General features: G+C 40.3%; 1 protein-coding gene across 4 annotated transcripts in view; it reads left to right on the forward strand.

Annotated features, from left to right (window-relative positions):
* The window catches only part of dync2h1 (dynein cytoplasmic 2 heavy chain 1), an 88,100-nt gene extending 73,267 nt beyond the window's left edge, over positions 1-14,833 (forward strand). For all 4 annotated transcript variants that reach the window (XM_061782211.1, XM_061782213.1, XM_061782212.1 and 1 more), the window contains 5 exons: positions 7,214-7,303; positions 9,968-10,077; positions 10,146-10,227; positions 12,656-12,772; positions 13,430-14,833. In XM_061782211.1, coding sequence (XP_061638195.1) covers positions 7,214-7,303; positions 9,968-10,077; positions 10,146-10,227; positions 12,656-12,772; positions 13,430-13,591 — 561 coding nt within the window. In that variant the 3' untranslated portion in view covers positions 13,592-14,833. The remainder of the gene's footprint in view (positions 1-7,213; positions 7,304-9,967; positions 10,078-10,145; positions 10,228-12,655; positions 12,773-13,429) is intronic.
* The last annotated feature ends 951 nt before the right edge of the window (positions 14,834-15,784 follow it).

The following is a 15,784-nucleotide window of genomic DNA, read 5'->3' on the forward strand; positions in this document are numbered from 1 at the left end:
GATAATAAGAGGGTTTTTCCCAGACATAGTATTCTAAACAATAAGACACAACACAAAATATTGGACCAACACCCGACCACATCCGATCACGTCCTTGGTCCAGGCGCCCTTCCATCGGATGATGCTGAGTCATCTTTTCGAAGGCGAGACATCTAAAATCGTCCATAATACTAAAGCAAGCTAAGCAAATAAATGATAACTTCTACAATTTATCTAACATTTCCCTCCTGTTTATCATGTATTTGCACAAATTCTCATATCATCTTACAGTCACTTCATTTCGATTTTTAACTGTAGAATCATTTTTATGAAACAAATACATTTACACTCAGAGTAAACTTGTCATATATGAATGTTGTAGTTTAAACATCGTAATCATCTGTATCAGGAAACAAATCAGTTAAAGCAAAATCATCATTATCATCATAATCATCATTATCATCATACAGTAATGGATACATCAGCTCCATACGATTTCTCCATGGGGGTTTTGGCTGTGGTGATTAATTTACTGATTAATGCCCGAATGCATGGGATACAACAACATCCACATAATGTCAGAATGGCTGCAAAAACAGCAATTGATATCAATATTGGTGAAATTAGGGTTTTATATTTACCAAAAACGTCCATCCGAGCTGTCCCACAAGGAGTGTTGATTGAGGGTCCGTAGACCATGGATGGCTCTGGTCAAGCTGCCATCTGAAGCAGTATTGTTTGTTCTCCAAACATACCGCAAACACCTCCCTCTCTTGCGAGGAGCATGTCGACAGCTATGCGGTCTTGGAACGTCGTTGAGCTGCTCGTGCACAGCTTCCAACCCACTCCGAGTCCAATTTCCTAATCTCTGTACATTGAAGTGGATGTAGTTTATCCCATCAACATTTTTATTAATCGTACACCACCAGCATATGAAAGACTCAAATCCTCCTGCGACTTGGTCAGCCAATTTGTATTGATTCGGCACCCCACGAGGAACACCTATGGCGTCGATGTATGTTGGATTATTTTGCCCCTGCCAGGACAAATCTCTTTTTTGTTCTAGATTGGACAAAAACATTAGTGCCCTTTCCATTAAATCTTGAACAGGCATAGGGTATACTGACACATGCAATATCAAAGTGATAATAGCGCATAATCTAGATATATCTTTAGGTAATCTATCAAACAGTCTATCATCTCCGCACCACCACCAGATGTCGCTCCGTGACACTGGCACAAAATTTGGTCCGACTTTTAAGATTACTTTACACTGTGTGTCGTTCAGTGGTCCTAATTTTTTCCCTTTACTAATCATGTTTATACAAGTGAAATTATTTGGTGCTACTAAAGTAGAAAACATCGGTTTGTGTTTATCTGCTTCTGTTACGGGATATATAGGATCCCATGATTTACACCTCTTAGTTGGTACAGTAGCGTTCATGAATGGAATAATACAATCTTGTGATAATTGTGCCGGAACTATGCGCAACAAAGGCCCGGGACCCATGCAAATTACACAATCTTTTCTCGTTACATTTGCTGCTTGTTCCACCAATAGTAACCAATTATTATTTTGTCCTGAAACTCCTGTGACAACAAGGAACCAATCATCAGTAGTTATGTTGTTAACCATTAAAATTTGTCCACCTTTCTTTGAAGTTTTTAATGGCATTTCTGGTTTAACATGGTTCCCATAACACAATGCTACTTGGAAGTGGGGATCTTTTCCGCCAGTATATGCCCACAAGCTCACTATCAAACACATTGGGTGATTTGATTCGTATTTCAATATTAAACTATGGACCGTTTTGCTTAGGTTAAATTTCTTTCTATGTTCTTTTGCTGTTCTTTTTGACCAACTGGACCAATCATAACCTGTTTCACCAATGAGGTGTTCCCATCCAAAGCCTATAGTTGCATACCAGTCATATCCAAATCCCCAATTCTGCCCATTCTCTTGAGCATCATTGGTGAGAGCCGCATATGGAATTATAATTAAAGCAGCTTGATTTTGGGGGCACAAAATATTTAACCGTTTTGCCGCATTTGGAGGCCATGCCCACAATTTTGATCATCAGCTGTACTCCTTTTGATACGAGTTAATGATTAAAAAAATTTTGTTTATTATTGGGTTCGTCATATTGGTCCAGTTGGTAGGTGATTTTCTATCTAAAAAATGGGTTTTATCATTGAGGGTGGGACGTCCCATGTACCACAAAAACAAAACCAACATCATAGTAGCCAAAGTTGCTACGTAACAACTTAGCGAATCTCATAACCAACGTGGGTGTGCCTTTCTGCTGAGTTCTCACTAAAAGGGTTGGTGTCTTTTTTCTTCACTGACCAGCAAGCGTTTTCAGAATCGACACATCTGCTCCCGCTCCGTTATCAGACTTTTGCTCACCTTCCCTATTTGAGTACTCAGCTAAAATGACTCTTTTACAGTGTGTTAAATGAACCCACGTGTTTCTTTCTGCTATTTTTTTAGGGCTGTAAAGTGTCAATCTATCTGTGCCACCATCCCTCCGGTTGAGACATGTGACACAGCATGGCTCAATATAGCAGCCCATTTTGAATAAATGTCTTGCAGGTGATAAAAACGCCATATTGGTTTGCAATAGGAGAGCAGATACTGTATGTGGGACCTTAAGGGTGAACTGCTCTCTAGTTGAAAAATAAGCTATTGGTCTTAGCTTATCACCGTATTGTTGTGTAAGTACGGAGGTCAAGCAATAGCTTTTACAATCTACCATTTGAATGAATGTTTTATCATTCAATTTGGAAGGCCTAGCGCAGCACTGGACACCAAATGTTGTTTAATGTCACAGAAGGCCTTTTCTGCCTCTGTACTCCATTAAACAGGTGATGTCATTTTAAGGTTGTTTTCATACATTAATTTTGACAATGGTGCAACAATTTCTGCATAGTTTGGAATCCATGCTCTACAATAATTTGTCAGACCTAAAAATGATTATTATATGTTTCTTTGTCTGTGGTTTAGGATTTTTTAAGACTATAGCTTTCCTGTCTTCTAATATAGTCTTTCCTCCTATACTTAAATTATGGCCTAGATATTTGACTTGTCTTTTACATCATTGCAATTTATTTTTGTTAACTTTATGTCCCTCTTCTGTTAGATGATGCAGTAAAGTCAATGAACCTTTGCATGTCTCTCCATCTGTAGATGCCAGAAGACATGCGTGTTGTCATAACTTGTGAATAATTAGTTGGACTTTCACAGTAACCTTGCGGTAATCTAGTAAATGTATATATTTTTTTTCTCAAATGTGAATGCAAACCAAAATTGACTGTTATTTTCTATTGATACTGAAAAGAATGCATTACTTATGTCCACTACTGTAAACACAGTAGCGTCTGGTCTTAATGAATTTAACAATGTGCGTGGGTTTGGTACGCATGCTGCTCTCTGTATTACTGCAGCTCATCACATTCTTTTTTATCTTCTATTTTTGTGATAAACTGCAAGGCTGCAGACAACAGGGCCTTTCCCATGTTTAACGGTGGTTTGTCTGGGATATCGATTGTGTAATAGAATGTACTTTCTCTGTTTTCCAGTGTTACATAGAGGTCCTCTCTTTTTAATTTATGTTTAATTCATGTTTGAGTACAAGTCCTAGTTGGAATAAGCCATCTCTTCCCAACAAATTCACAGGGCACTCCGGGACTTCGAAAATGGGCATTCTACAAGTTCTCCCCTGTGGGTCTCTAATGCTCCTGTATCACAAAGAAAGTTCATTTCTTTCCCATTTACTGACAAGGTTATTTCAGGTTTTTCAGTGTCCAAACTCAGAATGTCCTGTAAATTGAAATCCACCTCCTCATTCTCTGTAATGTTTACACAAGAGGATTTGTTGAGTTGGGAAGCAGGCTGGCCTAGTCATGCGGTAGTTTGTCCGTATTCTCTTTTATTTTTATTTTTTTATTTTTTAGGGCAGTCACGTGCAATGTGGCCTTTGTTTCCACAGCACCAACAGATGGTATTATCATAATAATTTCGATTTCTACCATATCTTACTCTCCCACGGTCTCCGCCGCGTCCTCTAAAATTATCTCTCTCTCTGCCTTGATAGTATATTTCTGCTTCTTCGTCGAGGAAGACATCTATCTTCTCTTTTTGTTTTTTGTCTAACACTCTTTCTGCGTGGAGGGCATGATTAACATATTCCTCCAGAGGGCCAGTTGCTAGGTTTATCCAATGTTTATCTACCCATCTGTTAATGTGTTCTTTCGAATTCGCATGTAAAGCATTTTTTAACTGTTGTTGATAAGGTGTGATGCCGGCTACGGCCTTTTTCACATCCTCATTAGTCCAGGTCCTATAGACCAAAATAGTTTCTTTCTGGTCCTCTTGTGTATTTGGATTTGCCACCTCAATCATTGGATATAAATCCATGTCTCCCTCGTTATTGTTATTTTGGGAATGGGAGAAAATGTTTCTACCATAGTTTTAGACCAATTCATTTGTACCCCTCCTGATCGTAAAATTTGTTGTGTTTGTGCCTCTTGAGTTGGAGGAAGTTCATGAGGTGGCAAAACCGGGTACAAGGGTGCTGATGCTTTTGTTTCCTCATTTTTTTTACAACTTTCTTCAATTATCTTTTTCTTGCTAATTCTTATTATTGGTCCTGTCTCGTCATCTTCGTGTCTTTGAAACAACATATTTTTATGTCTACCTTCCTGCTCTTTTTGTTCATTTGTTAAGTGTTTCTTATTCTCCCTTCCTTTTTCTCTTTTAGACGCCATGTTTAACCAGAAGCGTAAGTCGTCAAATCCATCTTTTTGTATTTGTGATATATCATTTTTGTGTCGACACTTTATTTCGTTTTGAAGTTGAACTATTTTTTGCGAATTTAGCTGGCCAGCGAAACCGTATTTGGTTATCCACGTGTTTAAATGTTCTATTTTGGAAGGGTTTTGGAGTTGAACATATTTCCAATCTTTACATGTTAGGCCTATTTTTGGATCCGGTTTACTGTTGTTATTTCCCATTTTTGTGAATTTGGAAGTCAGTTCATTTGCACCTAGAGTGACCTAAATACTGACTTTATTCAAAAATGACAGGGTGACAATAAATGTCTGAGTTCTGGCAATTCTCAAGCTTCTACCCCAATTGGGGCGGAGAATTCTTGCCTTTGCTTCCAAACCCAGTTGTCACTTACAATCCAGTCTTATACATTCATACTTTTACACATACACGCGATATTAATAACGTTTTTATAAACACACGAAAACACGGAAACACAGAAATACGGAATTTAAGTACGTACAGGACCCCGCCGTCCTCACGGAATTTATCGGACTCCACCGTCCATCTTGACCACTTGCCAGTGACTAGTATTACACAAGGTTTATTCTGCCGCAGACTTCTTCGTCGCGCAATTCACTCACTCTTTAATCCTTTTTTTCCCCAAATTTGTTTTTAAAATTTAACTCACCACTCGTCTTCAATCCTGTGGATTGTCGTCAACCTTCAGATCCCAGTTGAGGAGAACGAAGACCAGTCCCGTAAAGGGTCTTACTTGCCGTGGCCACGGTCTCTTAACTGGAAGTCGGCTCCACAACTGGAATCCTCGGGTGTGTTGACATCCGGCTCGAAGGACCAATTTAATGTTGGATTTATCTTACCCAACATTATAATAGACACAAAAGGAATGAAGACGCTGGTTTCTTTTTCTCATGAGGAGGGCGTATGGGAGATTGTTCAGATCACAGTCTCTCAACACGCTCTAAACAATCTCCCCCCCTCGCTCCTGCATTTATTTGAAATAGGAGGGATTTACAAATCATAATGTTCTAAGCAATAAGACACAACACAAAATATTGGACCAACACTTGTCCCGACCCGACCACATCCGATCACGTCCTTGGTCCAGGCGCCCTTCCATCGGATGATGCTGAGTCATCTTTTCGAAAGCGAGACATCTAAAATCGTCCATAATACTAATGCAAGCTAAGCAAATAAATGATAACTTCTACAATTTATCTAACAGATAACTAGGCCAACCCAGTCAGTTACCAATCATTTGGTGCCTTATGATCAGATTCAGTTGGTCCAGAATTAGAATTTCATAGATTGCATTTAAACCATACAGACAAACGTACTGAGACATTTCCCATTTGTTTAATTAAACAGCCAGGAGTTGGACTTCCCCCTTTTTCCCCTTGAATCATAATTCTTCATCTCACCATAGCATTTTGCACACTTCTCTGCTTCTATGCTTGGGGAAAGCCCTTTTGTGTTCCAGCATGACTGCACAACCACAACCACAAATCAAGTTTCATAAAGGTCTGCTTGGATGAGTTTGGTGTGGAAGAACTTCATACATACAGATCCCTGGCCACAGTCAGACCAAACACCTGGGATGAAAGTGAGCAGATTGTGACCCACATTATTTAGAGGTTTTTTATATGTATCATTTTCAGTTCCCTTCAACAGAGTAGCCAAGGATACTGATACTTTTGTCTTTACAGCATATGAATAGGAAAGCGATACGCCCCTGTAAACAAACCTTGCATTTGGTTAGGGTAGTTGCAGAAATTACAGTTTTAAGATTATTGGGATTATGATGATTATTTTTTGTGACTTTTGTGATTGATCCGCTACTTCACTTCAAATTGTCGAATGAAGGCACCTAAAAACCTAAGCATGCATGCACCACAGTGCCACATAAGATTTTATTTTGGTTTTAGTTAGTTCTGAAAACAATGCTGACTAAGATAAAATGTGAATATTTTTTCTAAAGCCCAGTGAAGGTCATCTTCTCTGTTGGTACTTTTGTATGAACACCCACCCCTCCAATCCTCATTTATCCATTTTGCTCCCCTTCCCATCACACTATAAATGCTGGAAACTGCACACACCACAGTGTACTGATTTAAAAACTCTTTCACTTTTTATGTAAAACACAGCCAAGGGACTAATCCAAGCAACTTTTTAGGCAGACATGGGCTTCTTTGCCCTTAGGGCTGGCTTTAATGCAGCTCAATGAATTTGATTTCATGCTGCGCCATGTAGTTTTCTGCATTAACAGCAAAATTGAGTAAGAGATGTCCACTCATTTGACCACGCGTCAGCTGAAGCATGTACTTTTCTGACTGACTCGTATTTGAGAAGGGCGTCCTTATACTGCCGTCCTAGACTGCTGATTTGTTTAAAAAATAAATAAATAAAATAAATCAATTGCTTGTTTATTTTTGCTCTCTTTCTTAGTGTCCTTTGACATGGCAAAATATGTGGGAGGGACCTGAAGAGCCAATGCAGTACCTGGGAGCTGTCATAATGCGTGCCCTCGCCTTACAGGTAATATAGGGCCTTGCATTGAGAGTCGTCTCATCAGTGTAATTGATACAATATATATATCACCTGCACTATCTATTGAAACCCCGTACAAGAACTGTATTTTAGATTGTAAAAATTTTGTATGACCAATGAACATTTTAACAGGGACACATTTACTCTGCTTTTCTGTTCCTTAAGATTGCTCCTTCGTAGTGTACCTGTAAGTGCATTTGTCTACGAAAGAATTATGCCACCCTCGCAAGATTTAGGTATTCCTCTTGAGTGTTACATGTCCCAGCATAAAGGCCTTGAATAAAGTGATATTTACGCAACCGTTGTTAATGGTTAATGAAGCTAATATTTTGACTAAATAAAGTAGATCCATTTTCCAATGATGTTTTCATATATAAAATGGTTGAAATTCAGAGACGTGTCCGCACTATGTTGGTGCCAGGAAGTAAAGGCTTTGGCTCTGTCTAATCTTGACTGTATTAGAATATACGCCTACTTCCATATGTTCTGGCAGCCTAGCTTGGACACACACACACACTTGCCTGTGTTCAGAAATATTTATGTCTATGAGAATCTGATGCATTTCATTATCAGTGTGAGGCTAAACTTCTGTCTACATCTGCCTCCACGCCCGATTTTGTGTGTGTGTGTGTGTGTGTGCATGTGCATGGCATCATTGTTTCTTTCTATCTGATAACCTCCTTGCACTCCATCCGTCACTGTGTCTCTGTCTTGAGGTAACTATCTATAAATATCTGTTTGTGCCCCTCTTAATGGCAGCCTGCTCAGCTAACCTAATACAGGTGAAACAGGCCATAGCTTGAATGACACACAGTGGCTCACTGTGTGTGTGTGTGTGTGCGTGTGCGTGTGCGCGTGCCAGAGTGCATACATCTGTGTTGACGTGCGTACTGTATGAGTTTGCATTTGTGTATATTTGTCAAAGTCCTCATTTCCATTTATCTTTAAAGAAAATTACCCTTCTGCAATCACAATAAAAAGCACTCAAATCAGATGTTTGCTTATTCAGCTTCTGCCATGCTACTGACCTCCAAATTCCCTTGTCTAATGGTGTTTTAAAAAAGAGAAACACGAGTGAAAGAGATAAAAACTGCCATCTAAGGTCCTCATCCATGGATAAAAGTGTGGTACTGCCGACATTTTATAAGCTTAGCTTTGAATCAGAAAAAGCATGCGCCTACACAAAAGAAACAAAGAACAGCATACTGAATATAGATGAAAAATTCTTTGGCAGAAGTGAAATGTTTGCAGTTAGAAATAAGCAGACTTAAGCAGCACTGCTAACTGGATGAACCTTCTTCATAAGTGTTAGTGGAATCGAGCCTCTGTTGCACACTGACCAAAACGTACTTAAACAAGAGTAGTGTCAAAACTTGGGCCTCTGTAATGTTTGTAATGCTAACTTTCTACCGGGTGATTGAAAAGTAACTCCCTATTTTTAAGTACTTGTAAGTTATTTCTGAACTAGAATTCTTACAAGAAGTGAACATGAGAAGAAAGTGTATTGCATGGAGTTTTATTTCAAATTCGATACGGGCGCCAGCATTAGCCACCAGTTTCTCAAGCCGCGTGTGAACTGCATTAACTGATTTCACAAGAAACTCTTGTGGGATGGAAGACATAACTTCTCGTATTCGCCCTTCAAGTTCTTCCAAAGTCGTTGGTTTGGTAGAATACATTTGCTCCTTTAATCATGGAACATACACAAACAAATTGAGAAACATATTACAACATAGGGATAAATTATTATTATTTAAAAATAGGGAGTTACTTTTCAATCACCCTGTATAATCAGAGGCCAGAAAACAAAATTTCTGCAAGAACATGTATCCTAGGGAAAATGTATGTATTTTAGGGGTCCCAAAGTCAAAAAGAAATAGCACGCGGCACGGGTTCCACCAATTCACTATCATAACAAGTCACAAGAAAAAATCTCAAAGAGTCTATGGTTGAAATTGAACAGGAATTTGTCATTTTTGGTTTGAAGCTACCATTCTGGGAGCAATTTCAGGGCTCATACTTTGACGAACCCCAACCAAACAATCGCTCCAAACGAGACCCACCCCAAAGTAGGTATCCTAGAGTCGAGGAAACCTCACCCTAGAACTGAATGCAAAGGTTTACATCCTAATATGGGTGGAACGTGGCTTTGAAATTTGATGAACATTTAAATGATTCACTGTGAAAAGGGGGTGCAAGGTCCCGTTCATCAAGCACTTTTAATTCTGACAGTATTTCTCTTATATTTTCCCTCGTTTCGCTAAATAGTTAAACAACAAGGTCTACCTACACCACAGCTATCGACAACCATGACAGTAAACATATTGCCACACAAATCTGCCTCAATACAGCGCCAATCAAAAACTGAGCAATATCTTTGACAAAGCAGAGTTTTGATACAGTGAGTGTTTGTTCATTTGGGATGCACAAATTACCAAGCTTACAAATGAACACTAACAAATTACTTTCAGAAAAACTATAAACTACAGTATGCGGGGTTTCCTATTTTGTATCACCATGTAATGTCTACTTAAGGAAATGAGTTGCTCACCATCTGAGTTAAGCATATCCTATACCTGAATTTTACACGTTATCGTTAGCGTTCCTTGCTTATTTGCATTTTTGCGGGGGTCTTTGTGTCCATTTTTACAGAGTTGGGTGGAACGTGCAGGCAAACAAGCTCTTCTGTCGGACACCATGGATCTCTCTGAGCTCTTCCACGCCGATACCTTCCTCAATGCTCTGCGGCAGGAGACTGCCAGGTGGGACTTGTTTGACTTTGGGCTACAAAGACGAGACTGCTAGGTAACATCTTTTTTGTCTCTTTTAGATCTTTAGGTTGTTCTATAGATAGTTTGGTATTTGCATCGTCATGGAGGAGTCCCATTGTTGGAGCCAAACTTCAAGCCAAGGTAGAGTGAAAGCAGTGACAGGCACAAACACAAAGAGACACAGTTGCTGTCCATCTATACCATTAAAGACCATCAGATCCCATGTTGAAGCTAGTATTATTTAAATGTGCACTAGGCCAATGCTGTTAATCTAAATCAATCATTTACTGCGGCCTACTCATATGTAATTCACTTTGCCCGTTTTCGTGATCTTGATTTATGTCATTTGACAAGTTAATACGTTTTTCCAATAATGCAGCTATGGTGGCTCAACGACACCCTGTTACTTCAAATAGATTTATACATTCCGTTGGGTTGGATCTTTGTTGAAAAGGAAATCTTGATGCGTTAGGCATATTTTATGACTTGACCAGTTTTAAGTGAACAGTGGGAGATGGGAGGAATGTGGGCTCCTAACAAGGAGATGCGGCTGTACGGAGGGAAGGAAAGCACTCCAAAAGCTGACAGCAGAAGATAGTGAGGGAATAATTGTTGAAAAGCGATGTGCTCTCTTCCTGACACACATGCACACAGACACACACACACAGTGTAGCTTTGTTTGGATTTGTCTCTCTTGCCCTTCTTTTTCTTTCCCAGATTATGGTGATTTATTAGTTGTCTTTGCATTTCTGGCTCGAAGCCAGAGTTCTTTTTATTGTCTGAGCCGCAGTGGAAAATCTTTGAGTCACCGGAGTGAAAGCACTCACAAACATGAACTGCAAGCATAACATTCAAGTTTCATATCAGCTCGCCTCTGCATCCTCTTTTCGCCTTTCTTCATGGACTGTTTTCTATTGTTCTTATTATGCTATTTAGCATCGATATATCTTTGGGGGTTTTAAACGCCTACATGTATGTAATCATTGCTTTTCCTTTCTTTCTTTTCTTCGACAATCTTTGCTGCAAGTGAGAAAGTGTGATGTGAGAGGTGTTATTATGATTTTGTTTGCAGGATTACAAAACATAATATGGTGAGAATATGGATAAAGGTATGGATACTTGCACTTTTTCCCATTTTAAGTCACGATGGGATTTCACATTGCATAGTCCCATCTCCCTATTGAACTTTTCCAGCTTCCAGTCCACAGTAAACTGGCTGGATTTGGTGAAGATCTGAACAAAGGGACAGCCACTTCCTCTAGCTCTTCCGAGGGGATCCCGACTAAGGACCATGGTCTCAGATTTAGAGGTGCTGATTCTCATCCCAGCCGCTTCACACTCGGCTGCGAACCGCTCCAGTGAGAATTGGAGATCACGGCCTGATGAAGCCAACAGAACCACATCATCTGCAAAAAGCAGAGATGCAATACTGAGGCCACCAAACCGGACCCCCTCTGCGCCGAGAAATTCTGTCCATAAAAGTTGTGAACAGAATCGGTGACAAAGGGCAGCCTTGGCGGAGTCTCTGGAAATGAGTCCAACTGACTGCCAGCAATGCGTACCAAACTCTGACACCGGTCGTACAGGGACAGCCCGTATCAGGTGGTTCGGTACCCCATACTCCCGAAGCACCCCCCACTGGACTCCACGAGGGACACAGTCGAATGCATTCTCCAAGTCCACAAAACACATGTAGACTGGTTGGGCGAACTACCATGCACCCTCGAGGACCCTGCCGAGGGTGAAGAGCTGGTGCACTGTTCCACGGCCAGGACCAAAACCACACTGCTCCTCCTCAATCTGAGATTTGATTTCCGGACGGACCCTCCTCTCCAGCACCCCTGAATAGATCTTACCAGGGAGGCTGAGGAGTGTGATCCCCTGTAATTGGAACACACCCTCTGGTCCGCCTTCTTAAAAAGGGGGACCACCACCCCAGTCTGCCAATCCAGAGGCACTGCCCCCGGTGTCCACGCGATGTTGGAGAGGCGTGTCCACCAGGACAGCCCCACAACATCCCATGGGAGCCTATCCCAGCTATCATCGGGCAGGAGGCGGGGTACACCCTGAACTGGTTGCCAGCCAATCGCAGGGCACACACAAACAAACAACCATTCGCGCTCACAGTCACACCTACGGGCAATTTAGAGTTGTCAATTAACCTACCATGGATGTTTTTGGGATTTGGGAGGAAACCGGAGTGCCTGGAGAAAACCCACGCAGGCACGGGGAGAACATGCAAACTCCACACAGGCGGGGCCAGGATTTGAACCCCGGTCCTCAGAACTGTGAGGCAGACGCTCTAACCATTCTTCCGCCATGCATTGCCCGCATTTTAAATATAAAAAAATCGCCGACCATTAGGCTCATTTAATCGTGGAAGCCAAACTTGCGATCAGGATTAAAATTCAATTAATTGTGCAGCCCTACAATAATATTCTTAGGGTTAGAAAATGAAGGCGTTAATACATCAACCTTGGCAGAGGTCCCATTCTAGAATGTAAATGTTTTCTTTCTTCCCCCTTCACGCCTGTCCAACAATCTTTTTTATAATTATTCGTTTTTTTAGGTGGGAGGTCTCCTGCTGGAGGGTTGTAATTTTGATGGTGTCCATCTTTGTGAAAACCAGCATGACTCTCCCAGTGTGTCAGCAGTGCCGCTCTGCTACATGGCCTGGGTTCATCAGGTATGAGTTCCAAAATACTGCACCGGGGCGTCATTGATTAGATTAGACAAGTCTTGTGTTTTGACAGGTTTCATGAATGTATGGGGGTGGAACTGTTTGTTTGTTTTTTTATATATATATATATATATATATATATATATATATATATACACACATACACACACACACACACACACACACACACTGATTTTGTTTTAAGACAGGTAGTTATTCTTCCAAGGTTCTCGTTGAATTACGTAACAAAAATGAATTAATTTTGACTCTATTCTAATTTGAGATGTACCTGTATTTTAATATCAAGTTGGGCCATCATTGACTTTTTTTGTGCGTTTGACTGAACTTTTTTTTATACCTGCAGTACATTCCAAATTAACTAAGTAATATCGCAATGTCAAATGTAGTTGAAAACAGGTTATAAAATGTCTTGTTCAAGTAGGATCTTATTGCATCTTTCCTTGGATCGAAAGGAAATGTTGGATTGCGATGGAACTTAACCTCCCTTTTGCTGCTTTGCCCAAGATTGTAACCATTCACTCATTGATTTGGCAGGTGACAAATGTTAGTTTAAACCTCGGAGGAGGTCCGTGCTCTCTCACTGCTTTTGTTTCGAGGTGGGAATGATGTCAGTTGTCATCTGTGCTTCATGTTCACACTTAGAATTCTACTGCTGACCACGCTGCTTCCGAGGAGAGCATCTGGCTGCCGCTGTATAGCAGCTCCGAGAGGGTGAAGGTGGTCACGCACATCAGTGTGCCCTGCAGAAGCAACCCCAGCCAGTGGATACAGACTGGCGCAGCCCTCTTTCTTAAACAACAATGATAGGACATGTGGTAGAATGTGTTTTCTAATTGTATTTATTCTATTAAAAAATAAAGATGTAATGCTATTTGCTGGTTGTTTTCAACTGTGTTGTAGCTGTTTGTGCATTTTAGGAGCCATTTTACAACACCACTTTTAACTGCAATTTTATAATTTTGGCCTATTTCTTAATGACATTGGCACATCCATCCATTTTATATGCCGCTTATCCTCAGGGAGCCTTAAATTACAAAGTTCTTTCAGTGAAGATGGTTTAGAAGACAATGTTATTGTTTCCACGTAAACACTGAAAATGGTTGTCTGTGAATACCATGTTCCAAAATACCATGTCAAAACAATGGTGGACCAAAGCGCATTTGTGCTTATAACGCTCTCCAGAAAAGTGTTATTTACCTCGCCACTCCTGTCTCACTATTTACATTTGTGAAAGAGCAAATGTGTTTCACTGCACGTGTGTTTGCGTGCTGGGCTGACAGACTATGTAAACAATGTACATCATGGTACCTCATGGCTCCCGTATATTTTTTCCTGTAATCATCTTTTCGACTGTGTTATACAGTTGTGCAAATGTTTGTGATTGTGTATGAATGTACTTCTGTGTGCAGGCTTGTGCTGTGAGCAAGACGTGGGTATTGTGTGTGCACTGCTGTGTAACAAAATGGGAATGTTACGGAACGACAGGTAGGAAAAAGGGAGAGAATTGGATTTTGGCACAAAGAGCAAGCGGGAAAGAGGCAGTGACACAGGGCGGTGCTGCTGGCAGTGAGGAGACAGAAAGTATGGGGAAATCATTGAGAAGTAGTTAAATAGGAAGGAAAGAGATGACTGAAAATGGGTGGAGAGCCAAAGTATAAAGGAAAGATGGATAGAGAGGGTCAGAGCAAGGAATAAGCAACTAATGGAAAGTAGCAGGAGAACAGAGTGAAGCAACCGTTGAAAGAATTTTAAGTCAAGTCAAGTTGACTTGTGTTTAAAAACTCAACTTTTCTTCATTTGTGTCGAAAAATTGGCTAACTTTTAATTCTCTCCGGTTTATCTTTTTATGCAAAATGGGAGAAGTAACTGCATTAATGGATTTTTAGTTGTTGCACATTGTCAAACAAATTTAATCTGCTATGGACATACAAATTTTCATTGTAGTGAGTCACTGAATAATGTTTTTCTTATGAAATTTATTTTGTTTTACTTTGCCAAACTGGGCTGGTTTGCAGTACATATATAAAGTGTTCCCTGCTATATCGATTCATTTTTCCACTGTTTATTGAACGCCGGGAGAAGAGTAAAACACCTAAACAATGAGCGCACTCACGCAGGAGCTGCTGTCAGCCACAGCTCACACCCAGACAATCACACGCAAACTTGCCATATCTTGAACCCACCTAGTCGCTGATGACACGACACCCCACCTTAAAAAGGTAATTACTTCCTTCCACAGATGGACGCAGTGCTCTTTAAACCTAATTTTCTCAAACAGGAACACAGTGCATGCATTAGTTGGGGATTCTTCAGTCTCTTGATTTGCAATGCTTGTCAGCAGTAACAGGACCGTGTGTGTCTTTGTCAGGAAGCTGCTGTCACCAAATGTATAGAAATGTATTTTTAATTGCTTGTATACAAATAGTTGTGTCTCTGGAGTGTTTGCCCATCCAACAAATGGGAAATCATACAACCAAGTAAATGTGTTGTTAGCTGTCTTCGAATCTTCGAAAATGTGTGTGTGTGAGTGAGCCATTGTAAATTTTGCAAGATTTTTAATGTAAACATTTCTGAATTTCTGTTAATGATTTGGTAGCTAGGCTTGGAGCAGTGCTGCCATTTTCAGACGGCACATATTTACTATCATGTCAGAGCCAAAGCGAAGGCAGATGTTAGCACAGACTAGCGTTGGCTTACAGCATTATTTGCATTAGCTCTGCTGAACGGCATATAGAGCGAAGGTGTCAATGTGGCTAAATAGAACATTTTGATCCCTTTAATGTGTGTGTATAAGAGAGAGATTCATACATGTGGCTGTGTGAGAGAAACAGTTCACGTAAACATGTATGACCTGCATCTAACTTTTTTTCCGCAATAATCTATTGATTTTTCTCAAAGTTTATAAAGACAATGACAGTAAACAAAAAACAACAACAACAGAGCTTCCACACGTCAGGCAACTCCACATTAAATTACAATACAATAGGTGGTTATGCA

The sequence above is a fragment of the Phyllopteryx taeniolatus genome, chromosome 8 (assembly GCF_024500385.1).
Source record: "Phyllopteryx taeniolatus isolate TA_2022b chromosome 8, UOR_Ptae_1.2, whole genome shotgun sequence".
Classification (NCBI taxonomy): domain Eukaryota; kingdom Metazoa; phylum Chordata; class Actinopteri; order Syngnathiformes; family Syngnathidae; genus Phyllopteryx; species Phyllopteryx taeniolatus.